We start from the raw sequence: 21,424 nt of genomic DNA, 5'->3' as shown, positions 1-21,424 counted from the left end.
GACATCCCAGCACCTTCCCCTCCAGAGGAGAGGTGGCAGCCTGGGAGGGCTCTCTCCCTACCTATTCAACATTGTACTTGAAGTCCTAGCCAGAGCAATTAGACAACAAAAGGAGATCAAGGGGATACAAATTGGAAAAGAAATCAAAATATCACTCTTTGCAGATGATATGATAGTATATATAAGTGACCCTAAAAATTCCACCAGAGAACTCCTAAGCCTGATAAACAGCTTCAATGAAGTAGTTGGATATAAAATTAACTCAAGCAAGTCAATGGCCTTTCTGTACACAAAGGATAAACAGGCTGAGAAAGAAATTAGGGAAACAACACCCTTCTCCATAGTCACAAACAATATAAAATACCTTGACGTGACTCTAACTAAGGAAGTGAAAGATCTGTATGACAAGAACTTCAAGTCTCTGAAGAAAGAAATTAAAGAAGATCTCAGAAGATGGAAAGATCTCCCATGCTCATGGATTGGCAGGATCAACATTGTAAAAATGGCTATCTTGCCAAAAGCAATCTACAAGTTCAATGCAATCCCCATCAAAATTCCAACTCAATTCTTCAAGGAATTAGAAAGGGCAATCTGCAAATTCATCTGGAACAACAAAAAACCTAGGATAGCAAAAACTCTTCTCAAGGATAAAAGAACCTCTGGTGGAATCACCATGCCTGACCTAAAACTGTACTACAGAGCAATTGTGATAAAAACTGCATGGTACTGGTATAACGACAGACAAGTAGACCAATGGAACAGCATTGAAGACCCTGAGATGAACCCACACACCTATGGTCACTTGATCTTTGACAAGAGAGCAAAAACCATCCAGTGGAAAAAAGACAGTTTCAACAAATGGTGCTGGCACAACTGGAGGTTATCATGTAGAAGAATGCGAATTGATCCATTCCTATCTCCTTGTACTAAGGTCAAATCTAAGTGGATTAAGGAACTCCACATAAAACCAGAGACACTGAAACTTATAGAGGAGAAAGTAGGGAAAATCCTCCAAGATATGGGTACAGGGGAAAAATTCCTAAATAGAACAGCAATGGCTTGTGCTGTAAGATCGAGAATCGATAAATGGGACCTCATAAAGTTGCAAAGCTTCTGCAAGGCAAAAGACACCATCAATATGACAAAAAGACCACCAACTGATTAGGAAAGGATCTTTACCTATCCTAAATCAGATAGGGAACTAATATCCAATATATATAAAGAACTCAAGAAGGTGGACTCCAAAAAATCAAATAACCCCATTAAAAAATGGGGCTCAGAACTGAACAAAGAATTCTCACCTGAGGAATACCAAATGGCAGAGAACCACCTGAAAAAATGTTCAACATCCTTAATCATCAGGGAAATGCAACTCAAAACAACCCTGAGATTCCACCTCACACCAGTCAGAATGGCTAAGATCAAAAATTCAGGTGACAGCAGATGCTGGGGAGGATGTGGAGAAAGAGGAACACTCCTTCATTTGTGGTGGGATTGCAAGCTTGTACAACCACTCTGGAAATCAGTTTGGCGGTTCCTCAGAAAATTGGACATAATACTACCAGAGGATCCAGCAATACCTCTCCTGGGCATATATCCAGAAGATGTTCCAACCGATAAGAAGGACACATGCTCCACTATGTTCATAGCAGCCTTATTTATAATAGCCAGAAGCTGGAAAGAACCCAGATGCCCCTCAACAGAGGAATGGATACAGAAAATGTGGTACATTTACACAATGAAGTACTACTCAGCTATTAAAAGGAATGAATTTATGAAATTCCTAGGCAAATGGATGGACCTGGAGGGCATCATCCTGAGTGAGGTAAAACAATCACAAAGGAACTCACACAATATGTACTCACTGATAAGTGGATATTAGCCCAAAAACTTAGGATACCCAAGATATAAGATACAATTTGTTAAACGCATGAAACTCAAGAAGAACAAAGACCAAAGTGTGGACACTGTGCCCCTTCTTAGAATTGGGAACAAAACACCCATGGAAGGAGTTACAGAGATAAAGTTTCGAGCTGTGACGAAAGGATAGACCATCTAAAGACTGCCATATCCAGAGATCCATCCCATAATCAGCTTCCAAACACTGACACCATTGCATACACTAGCAAGATTTTGCTGAAAGGACCCAGATATAGCTGTCTCTTGTGAAACAATGCCGGGGCCTAGCAAACACATAAGTGGATGCTCACAGTCAGCTATTGGATGGATCACAGGGCCCCCAATGGAGGAGCTAGAGAAAGTACCCAAGGAGCTAAAGGGGTCTGCAACCCTATAGTTGGAACAACATTATGAACTAACCAGTACCCCGGAGCTCTTGACTCTAGCTGCATATGTATCAAAAGATGGCCTAGTCTGCCATCACTGGAAAGAGAGGCCCATTGGACTTGCAAACTTTATATGCCCCAGTACAGGAGAACTCCAGGGCCAAAAAGTGGGAGTGGGTACGGGAGTGGGGGGGGGGGGCGGGGAGTGTATTGGGGACTTTTTGGATAGCATTGGAAATGTAAATGAGGAAAATACCTAATAAAAAATTAATTCTAAAAAAAAAGAAAGAAAGAAAGGGGACTGGGGATGACTTCGCAGTTAGGAACACATCTGTAGTTGACTGGCTTACAATGCTCTGTAGCTCCTGTTCAAGGTGAATCTGATGCTGCCATCTCACCCCCAGAGACACCTGCGCGCGCACACACACACACAGAGACACACACACAGACCAAATCGAATTCTACAATCAACTTAAAAATAGTTAAGCTTCCATGTGATAAAAACCTAAAAAATTGGAATTACTTTATTATACTCCTCTCTCCCTCAGGAGAACGCGACAGGTTTTGCCACTGAGGCAGCAGCCAAGGTACTCTGCAAATGCTGGAGCACCCCTCACCGCGGCCGGTTGGTGGCGACAGAGCTCCTCACCTGTCCCCTCTGCCCATCTTGGTCACCACGCCACACTCTTGTATCTCCGACAGGGAGAAAACAACAACAACAAACAAACAAACAAACCCAGCGCAGCTACAAGGACCACTGGGCAGAGTTAGAAAAATCTAGGAAATCTCGCCCATAGCTTGCGGCCCTAACACGGAAAAGATCTTTCCGAGGGACCATTGGTCCAGCGGTTTGTCACTCGGCTCTATGAATTGTGGGTAATGTGGTTTCCTTAGCTCCTCCACCTTCTCACTTGGGCTCAGTGGCAATTTTATGCAGACCAATCAGGATTCTGGAAGCTGCTAAAAGTATAAGCATAATAATCCACTCACGGAAAAGCGCAGGATTGGGATAAACAACGTCTTGGATGGAGTTCCGGACCTGTGTGATAAGAAGGACCCCTGGCGTTAACTCAAATAGGCCTTAGACTCCAGAGCCCAGGGTGGACCCCACCTTTTCAGACTCTTGGGCTTAGGGAACTGCAGCAGAAAATACAGGGGGGGGGGGGGGGGAGGCTTAGAACTGTTTGAGTCATATGGCATCAGTGAGACCAACCAAACCAAACAACAAAAATCTGATGTTTTGGAGTCTCTTGGGATCTCTTCATATCTATGAACTGGTAAAGTAGAGCTGGGTGAGGACTGGGTCTCTGGAGGGAGAAGCTGGATTTGGAGCCAGCTGTAGCTGTTCAGAATGTGATTAATATGGCTGTGTATTACCCCTAAGATGATGTTTTATCTTTTGTTCTTTTAAAAAATATTTATTTTTATCTCTATGTGTACCCAGGCAGGCCAGAAGAGGGTGTCAGATCCCCCAGAGTGTGTGTGTGTGGGGGGGGGGGGGGGAGTTTAAAAGTCAGGCATTAACAGTCTGACAGAAGTGCTAGGGACTGAACTTGGGCACACTGGAAGAGCTCTTAACTGCTGAGACATCTCTTCAGCCTCTTGATTTTCTCAAGTGCTTGTTTGGAGGTTCTAGCAGGAAAGAGCAGCTACTCACATACTCTTGATCAAATACTGGTCTTTCTCTGCTAGGAAATGTTTTCTTCTTGGACCAAGCTCACGGCTTCAGGAAAAGTATGGAACATTGTGTGAGGAAGAGAATACCTGTCTGGCCAGCCACATTAACCAAATCGACCCAGGTTACAGACTTTGTAACCAGATTGCCAGCATATTCTTTTTTTTTTTTTTTTTTTTTTAATTTATTTATTTTTATGTAAGTACACTGTAGCTGTCTTCAGATGCACCAGAAGAGGGCATCAGATCTCATTATGGGTGGTTGTGAGCCACCATGTGGTTGCTGGGATTTGAACTTCAGACCTTCGGAAGAGCAGTCGGGTGCTCTTACCCACTGAGCCATCTCACCAGCCCCCCAGCATATTCTTAGAGTGTTTCTTTAGAGTTTTTTGTTGGTTGGTTGTTTTTTTTTCTTTTCCAAGACAGGGTAGGTTCTGGCTGTCCTGGAACTTGACCTGTAGATTAGGTTGGCCTTGAACTCACAGAGAATTGCATACCTCTGCCTCCTGGGCACTGGGAAAAAGGCATATGCCATCACAGTCGGGTTGTTTCAGAGGGTTTCGTAATGTGAACCACAATGGACTCAATTAATTTAAACCCATCTTGAAGTTTTTTGTTTTTTTTTTTCTTGAAGTTTTTTAAATGTAAGTTACTTTAACTGAAATCACTAGCATAAGTAAAATACATTCTCCAAAAAAAGATCGGTATACTTATGTTCTTTGTAGCTTTACTAATAGTCTTCAATTAGCAATTAGCCACTTGGCCATTAGCAGATGACCACTGACTTGTCCACAGAATTCTGGTTAACGATAAAAATTATGTGTTCATATAGGTAACAGTAGTAATGAGCCAATTATCCAATATGGAAATAATTAGAAAACAGTGTGGACACTTCGCCTCTTCTTAGAATTGGGAACAAAACACCCATGGAAGGAGTTACAGAGACAAAGTTTGGAGCTGAGACGAAAGGATGGACTATCCAGAGTCTGCCCTACCCGGGGGTCCATCCCATAATCAGCCACCAAACCCAGACACTATTGCATACACCAGCAAGATTTTTGCTGAAAGGACCCTGATATAGCTGTCTCTTGTGAGGCTATGCCAATGCCTGGCAAACACGTAAGTGGATGCTCACAGTCAGCTATTGGATGGAACACAGGGCCCCAATGGAGGAGCTAGAGAAAGTACACAAGGAGCTAAAGGGGTCTGCAACCCTATAGGTGAAACAACAATATGAACTAACCAGTACCCCCAGAGCTCATGTCTCTAGCTGCATATGTATCAGAAGATGGCCTAGTCGGCCATCATTGGGAAGAGAGGCCCCTTGGTCTTGCAAACTTTATATGCCCCAGTACAGAGGAACACCAGGGCCAAGAAGTGGGAGTGGGTGGGTAGGGGAGCATGGCGCGGGGGAGGGTATAGGAGACTTTCGGGATAGCATTTGAAATGTAAATGAATACCTATTTTTTAAAAAAAGAAATTTGTAAAATATTTGGAGGAAAAAAAAAGAAAACAGGCAAACACTTTCAGATTCTGTTCAAATAAAATTATAAAAGCTACAAATTAAAACATTTTGAAAGTATTCAAGTCACCAAATACCTAAAACCCCATGGAAAACATTATACAGGAGAAGAAAAATTCTGGATTGAAACATTATTGATATCATGATGGTTTTAAGGATTTATAACCTGTTCAATTCTTATACCATAAAAACATGTACGCACATCTACTATACATCAGTGTGTTAATTTTGCATAACCAAAGGAATGATTTACATTGGTTCCGTTTCAAAGGCTTTCAATCTATCAAACTGGAGGATATGGGGGTGGGGTGGGGTGCAGCTTAGCTCAAGGCAACAAACAGGAACACATGGGAAAGGCTGCTCACAACATGGTATTAAGCAGGACTGGCAGCAACAACTGGGGCCTTGGTTCTCAACCTTTCTAGTGCTGTGATCCTTTAATATGTACTCATGTTGTGGTGACCTGCAACGATAAAACTATTTTGTTGTGACTTCATAACAATAATTTTGCTACTATTCTTAACTGTATTATAAATTATGTAACTACCAAAGGGGTCACATATGGTTCCAAAGGGGTTGAGAATTGCTGAACTAGGGGTTGGGTATAACCTTCAACACCTGCTTTTAATCACCAACTCCTGCTCACTTTTGCCACAACTCCAAAGATTCCACTGCTTGCCAATGTAGCAAGGTTTTAAAAAGTGAGAGGCAATTCAGATTCAAACCATAAAATCCCATTCCTGGCTCCCAAAGGCTCACAGCTCTCTTATGATGCAAAAAAAAATTCATTTCGCCCAACTTCAACAGTCTTATGTTTTACCAGTTTCATTACTGTTCATAGGCTCCTTTCTTATGTGAACAAAGGTTAAACTCTAAACTGAGCAAAGTAAAACCAAAAAGGGGGGGTTGTAAATCCAAAATAACAGTGGCGTAGACTACACATACCTACTTCAAAAGGGAAGAATTGGGCCACAGAAGGGAGGGATGGAAACTAAGGAGAGCAACAAACAATATGGAAAAAAAATAAATTCTGTAGCACCACTTCTGGGATCAGGATCTGTAGGAAGCCAACTCTAAGATGGCGCCAGTTTCCGGTGTGCCGTTGTCATAAACAACACCACTGCGCAGGCGTAACCCCTCCTGAGCGGGTACATGCTAATTAGGTGACGGCGGTTCAACCTATCCCAGGAGGACACGAAGCCTTCCCCTGTGCTGGGGTGCATATAAGCAGATCTCCCTGGGTGCCCGGGGTCCCTGTAGCAGCATCCAGGCGTTCCTGCAATAAAGGCTGTTGAGAAGAATCCGACCGAGTTGTGTCTTCCTTGCCGGCCGAGGTGGGCGCAACAAGGATCACTTGAGATCTAATAGGCTTGAATATGCCTAATCCTAAGTATTAGGATTAGGATTGTCACATACTGTAACTCAGCATCTCAGGCTGTGCCTGGAATTGGTGGAAGCCTCTACACACTCCTCTGTAACTTACATCCTGCCTGCCTGTAAAAGGAGCATCACGTTAGTGCTACAAACACTGCCAGCTCAAGCAGAAACACAGGTTCACTGATCCATAGCTGAAGTGGCCTACATAGGGGTAACTGGACCCAGGAAAGAATTTCCACAAGAATGCTGTTTTAAACAAATTAAAAAATTATATCTGTATTATTATTATTTTTTAGATGTAAAAATACTCTGTCTGCACATACACTGACATACAGAAGAGGGCATCAGATCCCTTTATAAATGGTTGTGAGCTACCATGTGGTTGCTGGGAATCAAACTCAGGACCTCTGGAAGAGCAGCCAGTGTCCTTAACTGCTGAGCCATCAAGGTATTTTTTTTTTCCTATGCCCTTAGTACAAAATACTTAGTTTCTTTTAACAGTGTGGTCTCCATTAGTAACTATAGCTTTTTTGTTTGTAACTCCAACACATTCTGTTCCTGGCAAAACTGCATACTTTTGAATCTTTCTGATCTGCTTTTTGCTGATATTTTTCACTATAAATCTGGCTATAAGTCACACCCTGAATTCAGACTTCGTTAAGATTTCAGAACATAAGATAAAGGCAAATTATTTCCAAGAATGCAACATCTACGGTCTCAAGAGTAATCCACAGGTAATATTCTCATATAAAACCCCACCTCTCAATTATCAAAGCCTGTATTAATGTACCAGTTATTGTTCCTATTTGGTTCCCCTAATTTTACAAGTGACATTTGGAATTACAGACTTGGTTCTATGAAACTCAGTGAAAGGTCTTCTTCAACAATCTTAGACATCACGTCAGACCATGTGGGAATAAAGGGATAAGTTTAAGCTATTCTAAGAGCACTGAATATTGCAGTTCCAATAACTGACCTCACCTTCAGGGTAATTTATAGTCTAAGTAAAAACAAAACACCTTCCTCTTAACAACAAACAAAAAGCAGGCATTGAGGCACAAACCTAGGACTGAACACCCTGCTTTGCTCAGCTAAAGGTTTTGGAAAGCAACATAAATGAGAGCTACTCCTTCTCACAACAGTATGTACACTGAGGCATGAATGGTGCAGCTTCAAAGAACTGTTCCAGGGAAGGAGAGATAGCTCAGCAATGAAGTGTACTGGCTGCTCTTCCAGAGGTCCTGAGTTCATCCCTAGCAACCACATAGTGACTCAGAACCATCTGTAATGGAGTCTAATTTCTGCTTGTAGTATGCATGAAGACAGAGTACACATGTACATAAAATAAATAAATAAATAAATAAATAAATAAATAAATAAATATTTTTTAAAAATTGTTCCAGTCTCTATATAAATGGGGCCTACCAACCTGGCAGCATACATGGGATGGTCTGAAGCACATACATATACAGAGAGAGAGAGAGAGAGACATATGCAAGAGGACTGCCTGGTCTGGCCTCAGAGAGACAAGATGTGCCTAATCCTCAAAAGACTTGAGGCCCCAGGGAAGGGGGAGGCCTGGTGAGGGACGTGGGAAGCACTCTCTTGGACAAAAGGAGGAAGAAGAGTGGGCTGAGGAACTGTGGGAGGGAGGAGGGGGAAGGGGGGTCAATGGCTGGAATGTAAATAATTAAAACAAACAAAACAACAACAGGGCCTTAGGTAGTATTTTGCCCACCCAAGGCTGTGAATAGAAACTCTTGATTAAAAATACATGGGGAAAAAAATCCATAAGGTCTTTTATTATTGCATATTAACATGGCAGGAAGTCTCTGGCTAGTTCCTATCATGTAAACAGCGCATGAATCATGTGAGACAAAGACTTGAGAAGATATTCCTTGATGGAGCCTCCAGCTAATCGCAGACCAGGTTCTTTTAGGCAAATACAGACCCAGACATATTTAGTGAGAAAAGGGGATGAAGGTCATTTGCAAGGCACAGGAAGTTGAGGCTTCCATTAGGGAAGGGGAGAGTATGGTCATGTTGGGGGGGATATACACTCAGTGCAAGGTGCTAGAGGAGTGACAGTTTCTATGAGACATTATGGCAGCTATTTAATTCTGGCAATGGAGACAGACTGTCTAGAACAGGCAGACTAGCTCTAGTACAAGTTACACAGCCTAAAACTCTATGAGGCTCTCTAGTTTGTTACAGTGAACAACAATGCAACATCCTTGGAGGCCTGAGGGTGCTTTCAAGGGTTGGCTTCCAGGAGTTATGATGCTCTATCTTTTGGTGTTAGAAGATGCTAGAGGGCTGTCTAGGCTTTCCTTCATTTGCTACATTTATAAGATTTTTCTCCAGTGTGAAGAAGCTGATGCCTAGTGAGGGTAGACACCTGGCTAAAAGACTTCCCACACTGGTCACACTCGTATGGCCGTTCCCCAGTGTGAATTCTTCTGTGTTGAACAAGGTTGGTAGTTCGGCTGAAGGTCTTCCCACATTCACCACATGTATAAGGCCTTTCACCAGTATGAACTCTCTGGTGTTTAACCAAGTCAGCTCTCCGGCTAAAACACTTCCCACACTGATCACAATTGTAAGGCTTTGCTTTAGTGTGAATTTTCTGGTGTTCAGCAAGATTGTAGCTTTCCCTGAAGAATTTCCCACATTTGGCACACTCATAAGGTCTTTCACCAGTGTGAGTTCTTTGATGTCGATTAAGTCTGGATTTGTATTCAAAGGCTTTTCCACACTCCTTACATTTATAAGGACTCTCTCCTGTATGGACTCGCTGGTGTCTGATGAGGGTGGCGTTTTGGGTATAAGATTTCCCGCACTGTCCACACTCATAAAATTCTGTTGTGGTGTGAATCCTACTGTGTTCAATGAGGTAGAAGTACTGTTTAAAGAACTTACCACATTCTCTACATTCATAAGGCCTTTCTGAAGTGTGGGTTCTCTGGTGTTTCATGAGGGTAGCTCTCTGGCGAAAGCATAGACCACATTCCCCACACTTATAAGGCTTTTCTCCAGTGTGAATTTTGGAGTGTTTAATAAGGTTGGCGCTTTGGCTGAAGGATTTCCCACATGCTTCACAGTGATAGGGCTTCTCTCCAGTGTGAACTCTCTGATGTACAGTAAGAGTGGCTTTGTGACTAAAAGACTTTTCACACTGTCCACATTCGTAAGGCTTCTCTGTAGTGTGAGTCCTCTGGTGTGTAATCAGGCTGACAATCTGCCTAAACAGCCTCCCGCAGTCACCACATTCATATGGCCATTCTCCTGTGTGTGTTCTCTGGTGCCGCAGAAGACTAGAATGACACCCGAAGGCTTTCCCACATTCCAGACACTCAAAAGGTCTTTCTCCACTATGAACTCTACAGTGTTCGCTTAGGTTAGAGCTTTGACAAAAAGACTTTCCACATTCACCACATCTATACGGTTTTTCTCCGGTATGGCGTCTCTGGTGTATTCTAAGTGTGGCTTTCTGGCCAAACCATTTTCCACAGTCATGACACTCATATGGTCGGTTTTCAGTCTGGTCTGTCTGGGATGGTGCAATCGAGTACTTGTTTAAGTCTTGCTCACAACTGTTAGACTCAAACACCCGCTTTCCACTGCAAACTCTTGGATATTCTTGAAGCCTGTATTCTGGGCTGGAAGATTTCTTATATTTACCTGACTTAGAGTTATTTTTCTCTGAGTGAAAAGCCTTTCTACACTTAATTTGATTTTGTTTCTCACCTTTGGGAATGGCCTTGGGTTGGAGAAGATTCCATATAGCTGGGAATTTCTCACCAATCTTCCTACAGACAGAAGGATTCCCTGCTACATGGGATATACAGTTCTTCACAAGGCAGTCCACATCTTTCTTTAACCAATTCTTGGCTCTGTGATGCTTCTGGTCCAGGAGGTCTGTACACACCTCAGTCAAATGTGGTTTCTGCCCAGGTAGGTCACTTAGATGCAAGATATCTTTAAGGACGGCACTACAGATGTCAGAGGGATGAGGCTTCTTCGTGGGCAGACCTTCCTTTGCAGTCCTGATGTGTGGTACACAGGTTTTGTCTTCAGCCTCTGCTTCAGACCAATGAGCTGAAAGGACAGAGAGCCTGGTGTAAAGCACATCAACTGGCTGGAATTACCAAGGATGTTTTCACTTTGTTCCCCTTTTTGAACAGCATGAGAAGAGGCTAGTTGTTTGTTTGTTTGTTTTAATATTATATGCTTAGTTTTATTTTTGGATCATCTTATGATTGGTAGGATGCAAGAGAAAAATATTTGCCTAAGATTTTAGCTGCTTTGATTGAAAAGATACAAGTTGTATCAACTGGAGAGGGGAAAAAAAAATGCCATAAACCAATTGAATCACTCAGAACAAATCTACTTGTCTGACAGATTTCTGTCTGAGAGACTAGCTTGTGTCCAGTCATTTGCTTGTATCCAACTATGGGTTTCATTTCTATGGTTGGAGAAAACAAAAAACAAACAAACAAACAAACAAACAAAAAACAGAAATATCATTTAAATGTTTCTATAGAAGACGAGAATAAAGCCTATTGGCCAAATAGCCAGGCCTTCCTTACAGGCACCATCTAGATGTAAAGTGGACACATTTCTCCAATGTCTATATCTTAGCTCCCTCTGTTATTTCTTAAAAAATTGTTTTTGTAATTATTTTTAATAATAATAAAGATTTATTTTATGTGCACTGGCGTTCTTCAGCCTGGTGTGTGTGCCTGTGCAAGGCGTCAGATCTCCTAGAACTGGAGTTACAGACAGTTGTGAGTTGCCATATGGGTGCTGGGAATTGAATTCAGGTCCTCTGGAAGAAGAGCCACTGCTCTTAACACTTCCCCAGCTCCTTATTTTTGCATTTCTATCTATTGTACACACAAGTGAGTCTGTGTATACTTGCACATGTGCACAGATGCTAGAGAGGATGTCAAACCTCCTGGAGCTGGTTTATGAACTGTGGGCTGCCTGATGTAGGTGCTGGGAATCAAATTGGTTCTCTGCAAGAGTAGCAAGTGCTCTGAACCAGAGGGTCATTTCTCTAGCTCCTTCCTGTCTTTCTCCCCCTTCTGCCTCCCTCCTAACCTTTTTATTCCTTCATAGCATGGGAAGGGAGGCTAACTCTTAATAGATGGCATAAAACTTAACTGAGAACATGCTGTTTAGTTGCTGTTAGACTAGTCCAGATCCCACACTGCAAACCATGTTTCCAAGAATAGACTCCTCTGCCTATCTATCCTGGTCATACTCTAGATGAGAAGGCCATATCCTGGAAATGGAGAGATGTCTCAGTGGTTAAGAGTGAGCACACCTCTTCCAGAAGACCCAAGTTTGGTTCCCAGCACCCACAGCCATCTATAACTCTGGCTCTCGGGGATGCGATTCTCTCCTCTGGCCCGCAGAGGCACCTGTACTCATGTACATGTTTCCTTCCTCTGACTCATCTCTTTCTTACACCCTCATCCTCAGCACCTGCTGTTTACTCATGCCACCCTGAATGATGCATAAATATCCTTCTCTCACAAATTTCAGAAATAAGCCCTATTTTCAATGGCATTCAACTCTCCATGCTGCCATTCAGTCATCTCTAGAAATTAAGACCCATGGTGCATATAAAGGAAAGTGCAACAACAAGCAGGGCCACTCAAATGGAAGAGCAGAGGCTGTTCCCTGGATTTCTCTGTAGTTGCTGCCTGGAGTACTGATCAAGTGTTGCCTAACTGGCCTTTTGAATGTCAGCATGGCTGTCTTTGGTAGGCACTTGTTTCTGCACCATTTGACTTAAAACTGCAATAGGTCATAGTGTCTGGTAAGTGGTATGTATCTTAATGTATCTTTGGGCCTAAGGACTGAAGGCAACTTGCATGTCTCTCGACCTATTTAGTCCTCAGGACCATATAGTAAGAGTAGGGTGGGGTGGTGTAGCTGCAGGAATCCTCAGGGCTATTGGCTAGCTGATAGGAGAAGAAAGTCCCAGAAGAAATAGAGTGAGGTGTCCCTCAGTATAATTTAAAATAACTGAGGTTGACACTGAACAGGCAGGCAGTAGAGGATAACACGGAATGCTGAAGGATGGATACTGAGCCCCAGTGGCATGGCATTCTCCACTGACTGCATAACACATTCTCTACTTCTATAGATGGTGATAACATGGGTAATAGGCCCCTAGTTGACATGCCTACTAAGTTAATCACAAAACAAAAAATTCAGAAAATAAAACTAATGTTATCACTATTCTGCCAGATGTAGAGTCCAAGAACAACATGGGTAAACAGAACATCTTAGAAAGAACAGACTATTCCTACCACGAGGAACTGACCAAGCAAGCATCAACCCAAAAGCCCTTCCCTACCTCCCACGCATATTTGATGTGCACACACAAAAAAATGGAAATTAAAGAAATCAAAGTTTCAGGAAGTTAAAAGCTCAAATTTAACAAACAGAACTATTAACAGAGATACTTGGAAAAGAAGAATATTAAAACGAAAAAAATGGTAGTAGAAATACTATGAGTATGCACGTACACACATGCACGCACGCATGTATATAAATGTATGCCTTAAAAGAAGATTCATCTCCACAGGCTTAGATCCAGACCAAGGCTCTCCTCATGTTGGCTCTGCTGGCCTAGGACCAAGCAGCTCATGCACTAGTTTTTCCTGGCCTAGTAAGGAAAATCACACAAATACTCTACCGGCCCAATCTAAGGCAGAATAGAATCTCACATCAGACACACTGCAAAGAAATAAGTCCATATGCCCGGAACACCCACACACCCACACACAAAAATTATATGTGTGTATACACACACACACACACACACACACACACACACACATATATATATATATATATATATATATATATATATATATATATATGAAGCAAAACCACTGACAGCAATGTTTCCTAATGAGAACTAACTAGATGAATCCCAGGATACAGACTTGAAGAGGATATCATATCAGGTGTAGTGGCACATCACTTAGAGTTTAAGGCCACCCTGACCTAATATACTGAATTCCAGGACAGTTAGAGCTACATAGTGATACCCTATCTAACAAACAAACAAACAAAACAAAACAAAACCCATAAACTTTATCAAAGGTTTCAAGGAGTTTAAGGAAAACATGAACAGACATCTAACTGAACTTCCAGAGGATAACAATAGACCCCTGAGTGATGCTGAAGAAAATACAAATACATGGCTGGATGAACTTCAGATTTGAAATCTGAATTCGGCAAAGAGACAGAACACTCAAGCTGAAATGAGGACAAAATTGAAAAGCCCAGCAACCAACTAGAAGACTATTGAAAACCTTATGCAGAGAACAGATCAAAGAGAAGACAGAATATTAGGTCTTAAAGATAACTCAACTAGACAACTCAATGAAAAGTCTTATAAATAGAATGGATAAAGTAGAAGCTAGAATATCAAGTCTTGAAGTAGAATAGTTAGACCACTAATAAAGATTATGGTGCTGGGCATGGTGGCCCAAGCCTTTAATCCCAGCACTTGGGAGGCAGAGGTAGGCGGATTTCTGAGTTCGAGGCCAGCCTGGATTTCAGAGTAAGTTCCAGGACAGCAAGGGCTACACAGAAAAACCCTGATTTGAAAACAAAAACAAAAACAAAAAAAAAACAAACAAACAAACAAAAAAGATTATGGAAAAAAATTAAAAGCATGGGGAAGGGATGTGCAGAATCTCTGGGATACTATAAGAAGATCCAGTCTTTGAATTTTAGACATAGATGAAAGAGAGGAATTCCCAGTCAATGGCATAGATAAGACCTTCAACAATACCATAGAGAAACTTTCCTAAACTCAGGAAAGACACAGTCATGTAGATAGAAAACACACACAGAACATCAAATGGACACACCCTGAAAAGAACCTTCCCGTTACATTTAGTAGTTAAAACATTTAATATATAGTACAAAGAAAGACTAGTGAAAGCTATGAGAAAACACACCAAGTCACATATAAAAGAAAAGCCATCAGAACAGCTGATTTCTCCGTGGAAACTGTGAAAGCCAGAAGAGCTCAGAGCAATGTACTCCAAATCCTAAAAGTCCATGACAGCCAATTTAGATTATTGTGTCTAGCAAAACTATCTTCCATGATTGAAGGATAAAGAAAAACTTTCCATACTACAAACAGGTTAAAAGAATCCATATCCAGCAGATCACCCCTAAACAGAATGCAAGACGCAATGCTTTAGAATGGAAAGTGGAATAACCATTGTCAAGAGACACAGACAGCAAATAGTGATGCAATGACTTCAATCAATGCACAGCTACCAATAACTTTAAATATTGATGGCTTCAATTCTCCAATCAAAAGACACAAGCTGGCTGAACAGAGCAAAAACAACAACAAAAACAAAAACAACAACTCATCTTTCTGTTGTCTACAGTGAACTCATCTCAGTTTTTAAAGATAGATACCTTCAAGAGAAAGGTTGGAAAACTCTACTCCAATTAAATGGGACCAAGAAGCAAGTAGGTGTGGATATAGAAATATCTGACAGATTCCAAACTAAAACTAACCTAAAGTGATAAAGAAGGACACTTCATTCTAATCTATGGAACAATTAACCAGGAAGACATTACTATGCTAAACATATATGTAGCAAATTCTGGTTTATGCCATTTCATGCAAAGTGAATTACTAGAATTAAAAACACAGATAAGCACCCAGACACTAATAGTAGGCAGTTTCAATAGCCCACTTTTTCCATAGACAAGTTATATGGATAAAAAATTAAACAGAGAAACATCAGCATTAAGTGACATCAAACATCAAATGGACTTAATAGATATCTATAGAATATTTTTCCAAACACAAAAGAATATCCATATTCTACTCAGCAACCCGTGAAAGCTTCTCTAACATAGACTATATCCTACAGTCTAAGAGATCGTCTTCACAGTTTCAGAAAAATAGAAAGAAATAACTCCACATGTTCTATGTGGCCATAAACAAAACCTAAAACTGACAGTAAACAAATCTCCATTAAGTGCACAAATTCAATGAGATTAGATGCACTATTAAATGATGGGCAAGACAAAGAATAAGAAAAAAAAAAAAAAAGAAAGAAAGGAATCCCAGAACTAAATGAAAATAAAAACACAATACAACAAATCCTCTGGGACACATTAAAAACTGTCCTATGAAGAAAGTGTATAGCTCTAAGTGCCTACATTTTTAAAAAGTTAAAAAGAGCATGAATAAATGACTTAATGCAGGCAACTCAAGAATTTGGAAAAGCAAGAATACTACAAACTAAGATATAATAGATGGCAAAAAAATAATAAGAAAGAAACTAATGAAACAGAAATAAAGACAATAGTAAATAGACTCACAGCCCTTGATCCAACTAATCAAAAGAAAGAGAGGACCCAAATTAACAAAATCAGAAATGAATAGGGAAATATTACTAGACACCAAAGAATAGTTAAAAACCAGTACTTAAGTGGAAGCAGTCTTTTAACTTGTGTGATCTATTTGAACTCCTGCTGGATAAACTAAATTCTTGGAGAGCAGTTCCTACTTGGGAAGACAAAGACGTTATAAAAACCCAGATCTCACTACTACTTTCTTTTTGATTAGTGTATAAGTTATTTTCCATTTCTGTAATAAAACCAAGGAAACCTAGAGAAGGAAGGATTTATTACAGTTCCAGAGGGATAGGAGTCCATGATGACAGAGCAGAGACATGGTGGCTGGAGCAGGAGGGCTCACATCTCGAACTGTAAGCAGGAAATGTTTCACACAGCACACTTACATCATAATACTGCCAGACACACTGCAGATTCTTGGTTTGACCTGACATCCCTAATGGCATACCCTGTATCAGCTGTTACTCAGGAGAAGCAGGCAACATGTCCACTTTGTGAAATAAATCAGGACTTTCCTCACACCCCTAGTTGTTTGATGACATAAGAAATACATAATGTAAGCATTAAAGAAAGACAAGACAGATGAGTAACTGGTACAAAACAATCAGTATTTTAAAGAAGCCTAGATAGAAGGTCTTATACAAACAGTTCACAGTCCATATAAACACCAACCATCACAACATATGAAATTCCTGAAAGAGACAGCTATCAGGCAAAGCTAGATGAGGTGCAGAACTTGGAGAAAAAGGAATTATGGATATGAACATAGTCATCAGGCCAAGGAAGGGGCAATTTCAGTTTAGAAGCTGTGCTTATTGTTAACTGTCAACTTGACACAATTTTGAATGACCTGGGAGATGGGCCTCCTGGCATACAAGTGGGGAATGTCTTAATTATATTAATTGAGACCTGCCCACAATGGGTGGCACCATTCCTTGGGCTTAGAGTCTTGGACTGACTACAGATGAGAAAGTGAGCTGAGCAATGACATGTATTAAGTCATTGTTCTCTGCTTTTGACTGTGGATGTAATGTGGCCAGTTTTCTCTAAGTCTTGCTGCTATGACTTCTCTGTCTTAATAGACTATAACCTGGAACTGTTGAGTCTAAATAAACTGTTTGTCCTTCACATTGCTTTTGTCGGGGTACTTTATCAAATTAAGACAGACCTATTACCTGGACTGAAGAGTTTCTGCCACCTAGACATTTTGATGAATGCTCTGGGGTGACATGTGTTAGGAATGTTTAGGGCAGTGCACACAGCTCAACCAGAGGGATAAGAGTCCATGATGGCAGAGTGGAGGCATGGTGGCTGGAACAGGAAGGCTTACCATCTAAAACTGCACACCTGCCAAGAAAGTAGGAAAGCCAATAGGGTCTTTAGTTTGGCTCTGAAAAGGGCAGAGCTGGATCTGGCAGAAAGAGACAGATGGGAGCCAAGACACGTGCGTGAGTACAAGGGACTTACCCAGTGAGGTTATAAGGGTAAAATTCTCCAGCATCACATCAAGATACAGGAGCCTCTGAGATTCATCCAGGAGCTCCCACTCTTCCTGGGAGAAGTAAACAGCCACGTCCTCAAAGGTTACACAGCCCTGTTATGATGAAGACAAGTCACTCAATGATCAACTTCCTTTAGGATTCTCAGTTTATTCACCCACATGTCCATCCTTTACTAACTCTCCTCTTGAAATGACAAAAAACTTAACACACGGAGGCTAACACCTGTTACTCTATTCCCAGATCACTACATCCTCCCTCTGCACCCACAGAGGATGAGGAGTAGCTATGCATTTTGGACCTGACAATAAAGGGCCATCAAGACTTCTTTTGAGGCCATGGACATGAAAAGATGGAACATAAAAACCACAGTGAGGTGTTTTGTTTTGTTTTTGTTTTTTAAATGACTTTTTGCTCTAAGCAACAGGTGGTAATTTTTGATTCCTTTGAAATATAGCCATTTCTCTTTGCAAGTGGTGGGTCTCTCTGTACCTGTTATACTACCAAGAGCAGAAGCTGGGTTACCCACTCTTATCCCAGCCAGTCCACAGTCATTCATGCACTAAAGCAAGGGCCCTATTACAGCTCATTCTTTGCTCACAAATCAAGTCACGGAGTCCTACTGCAATGGTAGGAGGGGTACAAAATGCCTGTTAACCAAAAGGAAGTGTCTGTGTCTCTGTGTGTGTGTGTGTGTGTGTGTGTGTCTGGGTGGGACACCCTGAATCCAAGACAATCCCAAACACATTTAAAGATATCAATACTCAGCTTCAAATGTCCCTCTCCATGTATTTAAAGAGTTTGGAAAGCTTATCAATCAACTTTGTTCTGCTCTGAACTTTTTTCCTGTTTTTAACCCTTTAACTGACAGAGATAAAGATCTCAAAGTCTAGCTGACATGACTTTTGTCAGGCAATTTTCCTAGGGTTCCTCCATAAAACCAAGAAAGTATCTGTTATCCAAGTCGCAGGGCCTGCTAACATTTTCCATCTCTATGTGTTTCGCTTACTCCACACCTCTCTTATAACAGCTCATTCCCACAGCCACCTCAAACTCCACAGCAAATACCACAGGCATCTCCATGGGATCCTGCATTACTTAGCAGAAGGAATCTAGAGAAAGCTTCATATATGGAGGCAAGATCCATCTCTACCCAAATTCGGAGGCTTCCTAGTGTCAGAGGCAGCTGCCATCCTCTCTTAATGCCTTGCTGGCTGACTCTGTTCCTTGCTCCAATGGTAGCCACCATCACAACTTAGGAAACAACAGATTGGTTTTATACATGTGGCATTTAATGCCACTTCAACAGTCACAGGTTTCCTCTAACAAAACTCTACCAAAAAGTCTAGCTACAGGAGCCCTCCTCTGCAGATACACTGATTCTCCCAGATGAACACTTTGCACTCTCAATTCCTAGAATGAAACTCTTCACTTTTCAGACACTTCAAGAATCCTTCCTAAATGTTGGTGCTGTGTGTGTGTGTGTGTGTGTGTGTGTGTGTGTGTGTGTTGTGTTATGCTTATGGTATTACTAACAAGATCAGCTTCCTTTTGGCCATAATGGCAGACTCTCATTGTATAAGCACTTAGGAGGCTGAGGCAGGAAGGAGTGTCACCTGACCAAAGGAGTTAAGAAAAAGCCTTCAGGACACTCCCCGACCCCACCCCCAGAGCTCCCAGGGACTAAACCACCAATCAAAGAGTACATATGGAAGGACCCATGACTCCAAATGGATATGTAGCAGAGGATGTCCTTATTTGGCATCAATGGCACCGTTGGTTCTATGGAGGCTTGATGTCCCAGAGCAGGTGAATGCTAAGGCAGTGAAGTGGGAGAGCTCCCTCATAGAAGCAGGGAGGAGGGGGGATAGGATAGGGGGTTTGTGGAGGGGAAACTGGGAAGGGGGATAACATTTTAAAATAAAATAATAAAATAAAGCCGATTCTATTTCCTAATCGACCTGTATTCAAGGATAAACAGCAGCCTTCAGCAATCGGGATGTCTCTATGCTTAATTTTCCCCAGAGTTGTAGATCTGTGTGACTAGCCAGCGGCTGACATTCCCACTACACTACTGGGTTTTGAAATCTCAGTCTCCCTCTTTTTGTATTTATTTATTTACTTATTTATTTATTTTCTCCCAGTATGCATATGTATATGAGTGTACAAGTAGAAATCAGGGGACATTTTTCAGGAATCAGTTCTCTCCCTTTATCATGTAGGTTCTGGGGACTGACTTAGGTCCTCAGGCTTGGTAGCAAGTGCCTTTACCAACTGAACTATCTTATCAATCACTCATTCTTTCTTAAGATCTCACCATGTATCCCAGGCTGGCTTTGAACGTGCCTTGGTCCTCTCTAGTGTTCAGACTCCCGGGGTATGCCTCCATGCTAAAAGTTACATTCCACTCTTAAGAACCCCCACAAAAGTGAATTCCACTACCAACTGGTGAGCTTACTAGAACACCTTACACTCACTCACCTGTATACAGACCATACCCTTTTCTGTAGATCTGGGAACCTGTGGGAAGAAAGTTGTAAGAATCAAGGACCATGGTAAGTTTTCATGGACCTGTGACCCCTGTCCAGTCCTGAATCTTCATAACCTTTTATATCTAAATTATCTCTAAACTATGCATAGTGCTGAGTCATCGCAGCTGTGGGATGTTGCACAAAGCTTTATATTATTCTCCATATTATTCTCTTCCAGCCCGTTCTAACTCTGTGCAGCTTTTGGAATATTTTGAATAACCTCTAGCCACATTTATCTTCCATTCAGTCCCGCTGGCTCCTCGGTAGTGAGGACATAGGTAATACTCCTCACCTTGCCATTTTTAGGTTGGAATACTCCCAGTTAAAGTGGCCAAACGTGATACTGCCCACACAAATCAGTCAATCACTCTCCTCTTGGTCCCACTCTTCCATGCCTCATCAGACTAGTTACGAAAAATGCGGATCCCACCCACGAGCTTGGCACTGTTCTGGACACAGGGATTAAGTTTTCCATAAGGAAGTGAGCTGAGCGGGAGTCCTCAAGGGGCTCTAGGAGTCAAAGTATCTAGGGAGGGGGAGCGCCTAGCATGTGGCACTTACCTGAGCCAGGTGCTTCAGCGCCGCCATCCGGCTCTGTTGAGTACGCAGGGGCTGGTGCTCGGCCGCCGCGGCTGATGATGGTCTCCTTGGCCAACACCCAGTGCCTGTTCGCTCTCTTACTTTTAGTCTAACTTAGTGTTTTTAATGCTCCGAATCCTCCAAATACCAAGCCATGGACAGTTAAACCAAAGACAGGACAAAATGCAGGAAGTCCCGCCCAATGTCTGTCGACCTTCCCAGGCAGAAACTGCCCTCTTTGGCTCAGCAGTTTGCTACTCTGCTCTTGGCATTGTGGGTAATGTAGTTCCTATTGCTCAGGCTTGAACCAACAGTAGCCCATAATCCATCTTCACAATGATCTTAATTTGTTTCAGAATATTTCTGCAGTAAAGGAAGTGTGGGGGGTTTATTTGGGGGAACCTATATGTATTCATAAAGGAAAACACTCCAGATGCAATGCTGACACATCTCTGACCATGCTTAGTGAAGGAATATGTTGCTACTTATGGAAAGATATTCGACACACTGTGGCATGTTTTAAATAGAGAAAATTTA

At 41.7% G+C, this 21,424-nt stretch overlaps 1 protein-coding gene across 1 annotated transcript; it reads right to left on the bottom strand.

Moving 5' to 3' along the window:
• Window positions 1–8,684: 8,684 nt before the first annotated feature.
• LOC110297639 (uncharacterized) lies at window positions 8,685–21,053 on the bottom strand. Its single transcript, XM_021166525.2, has 4 exons — window positions 20,870–21,053; window positions 20,259–20,297; window positions 17,746–17,872; window positions 8,685–10,956 (listed from the first exon to the last, which is right to left on the bottom strand). The coding sequence occupies exons 1-4, from the start codon at window positions 20,894–20,896 to the stop codon at window positions 9,191–9,193; spliced, it is 1,959 nt and encodes a 652-aa protein (XP_021022184.1). The 5' UTR covers window positions 20,897–21,053; the 3' UTR covers window positions 8,685–9,190.
• Window positions 21,054–21,424: the final 371 nt, after the last annotated feature.

This window comes from Mus caroli, unplaced genomic scaffold (assembly GCF_978045245.1).
Source record: "Mus caroli unplaced genomic scaffold, Mus_caroli_1 scaffold_8, whole genome shotgun sequence".
Lineage (NCBI taxonomy): Eukaryota > Metazoa > Chordata > Mammalia > Rodentia > Muridae > Mus > Mus caroli.
Note: the sequence above shows the minus strand (reverse complement) of the source record. Positions and strands in the feature narration are given on the sequence as shown.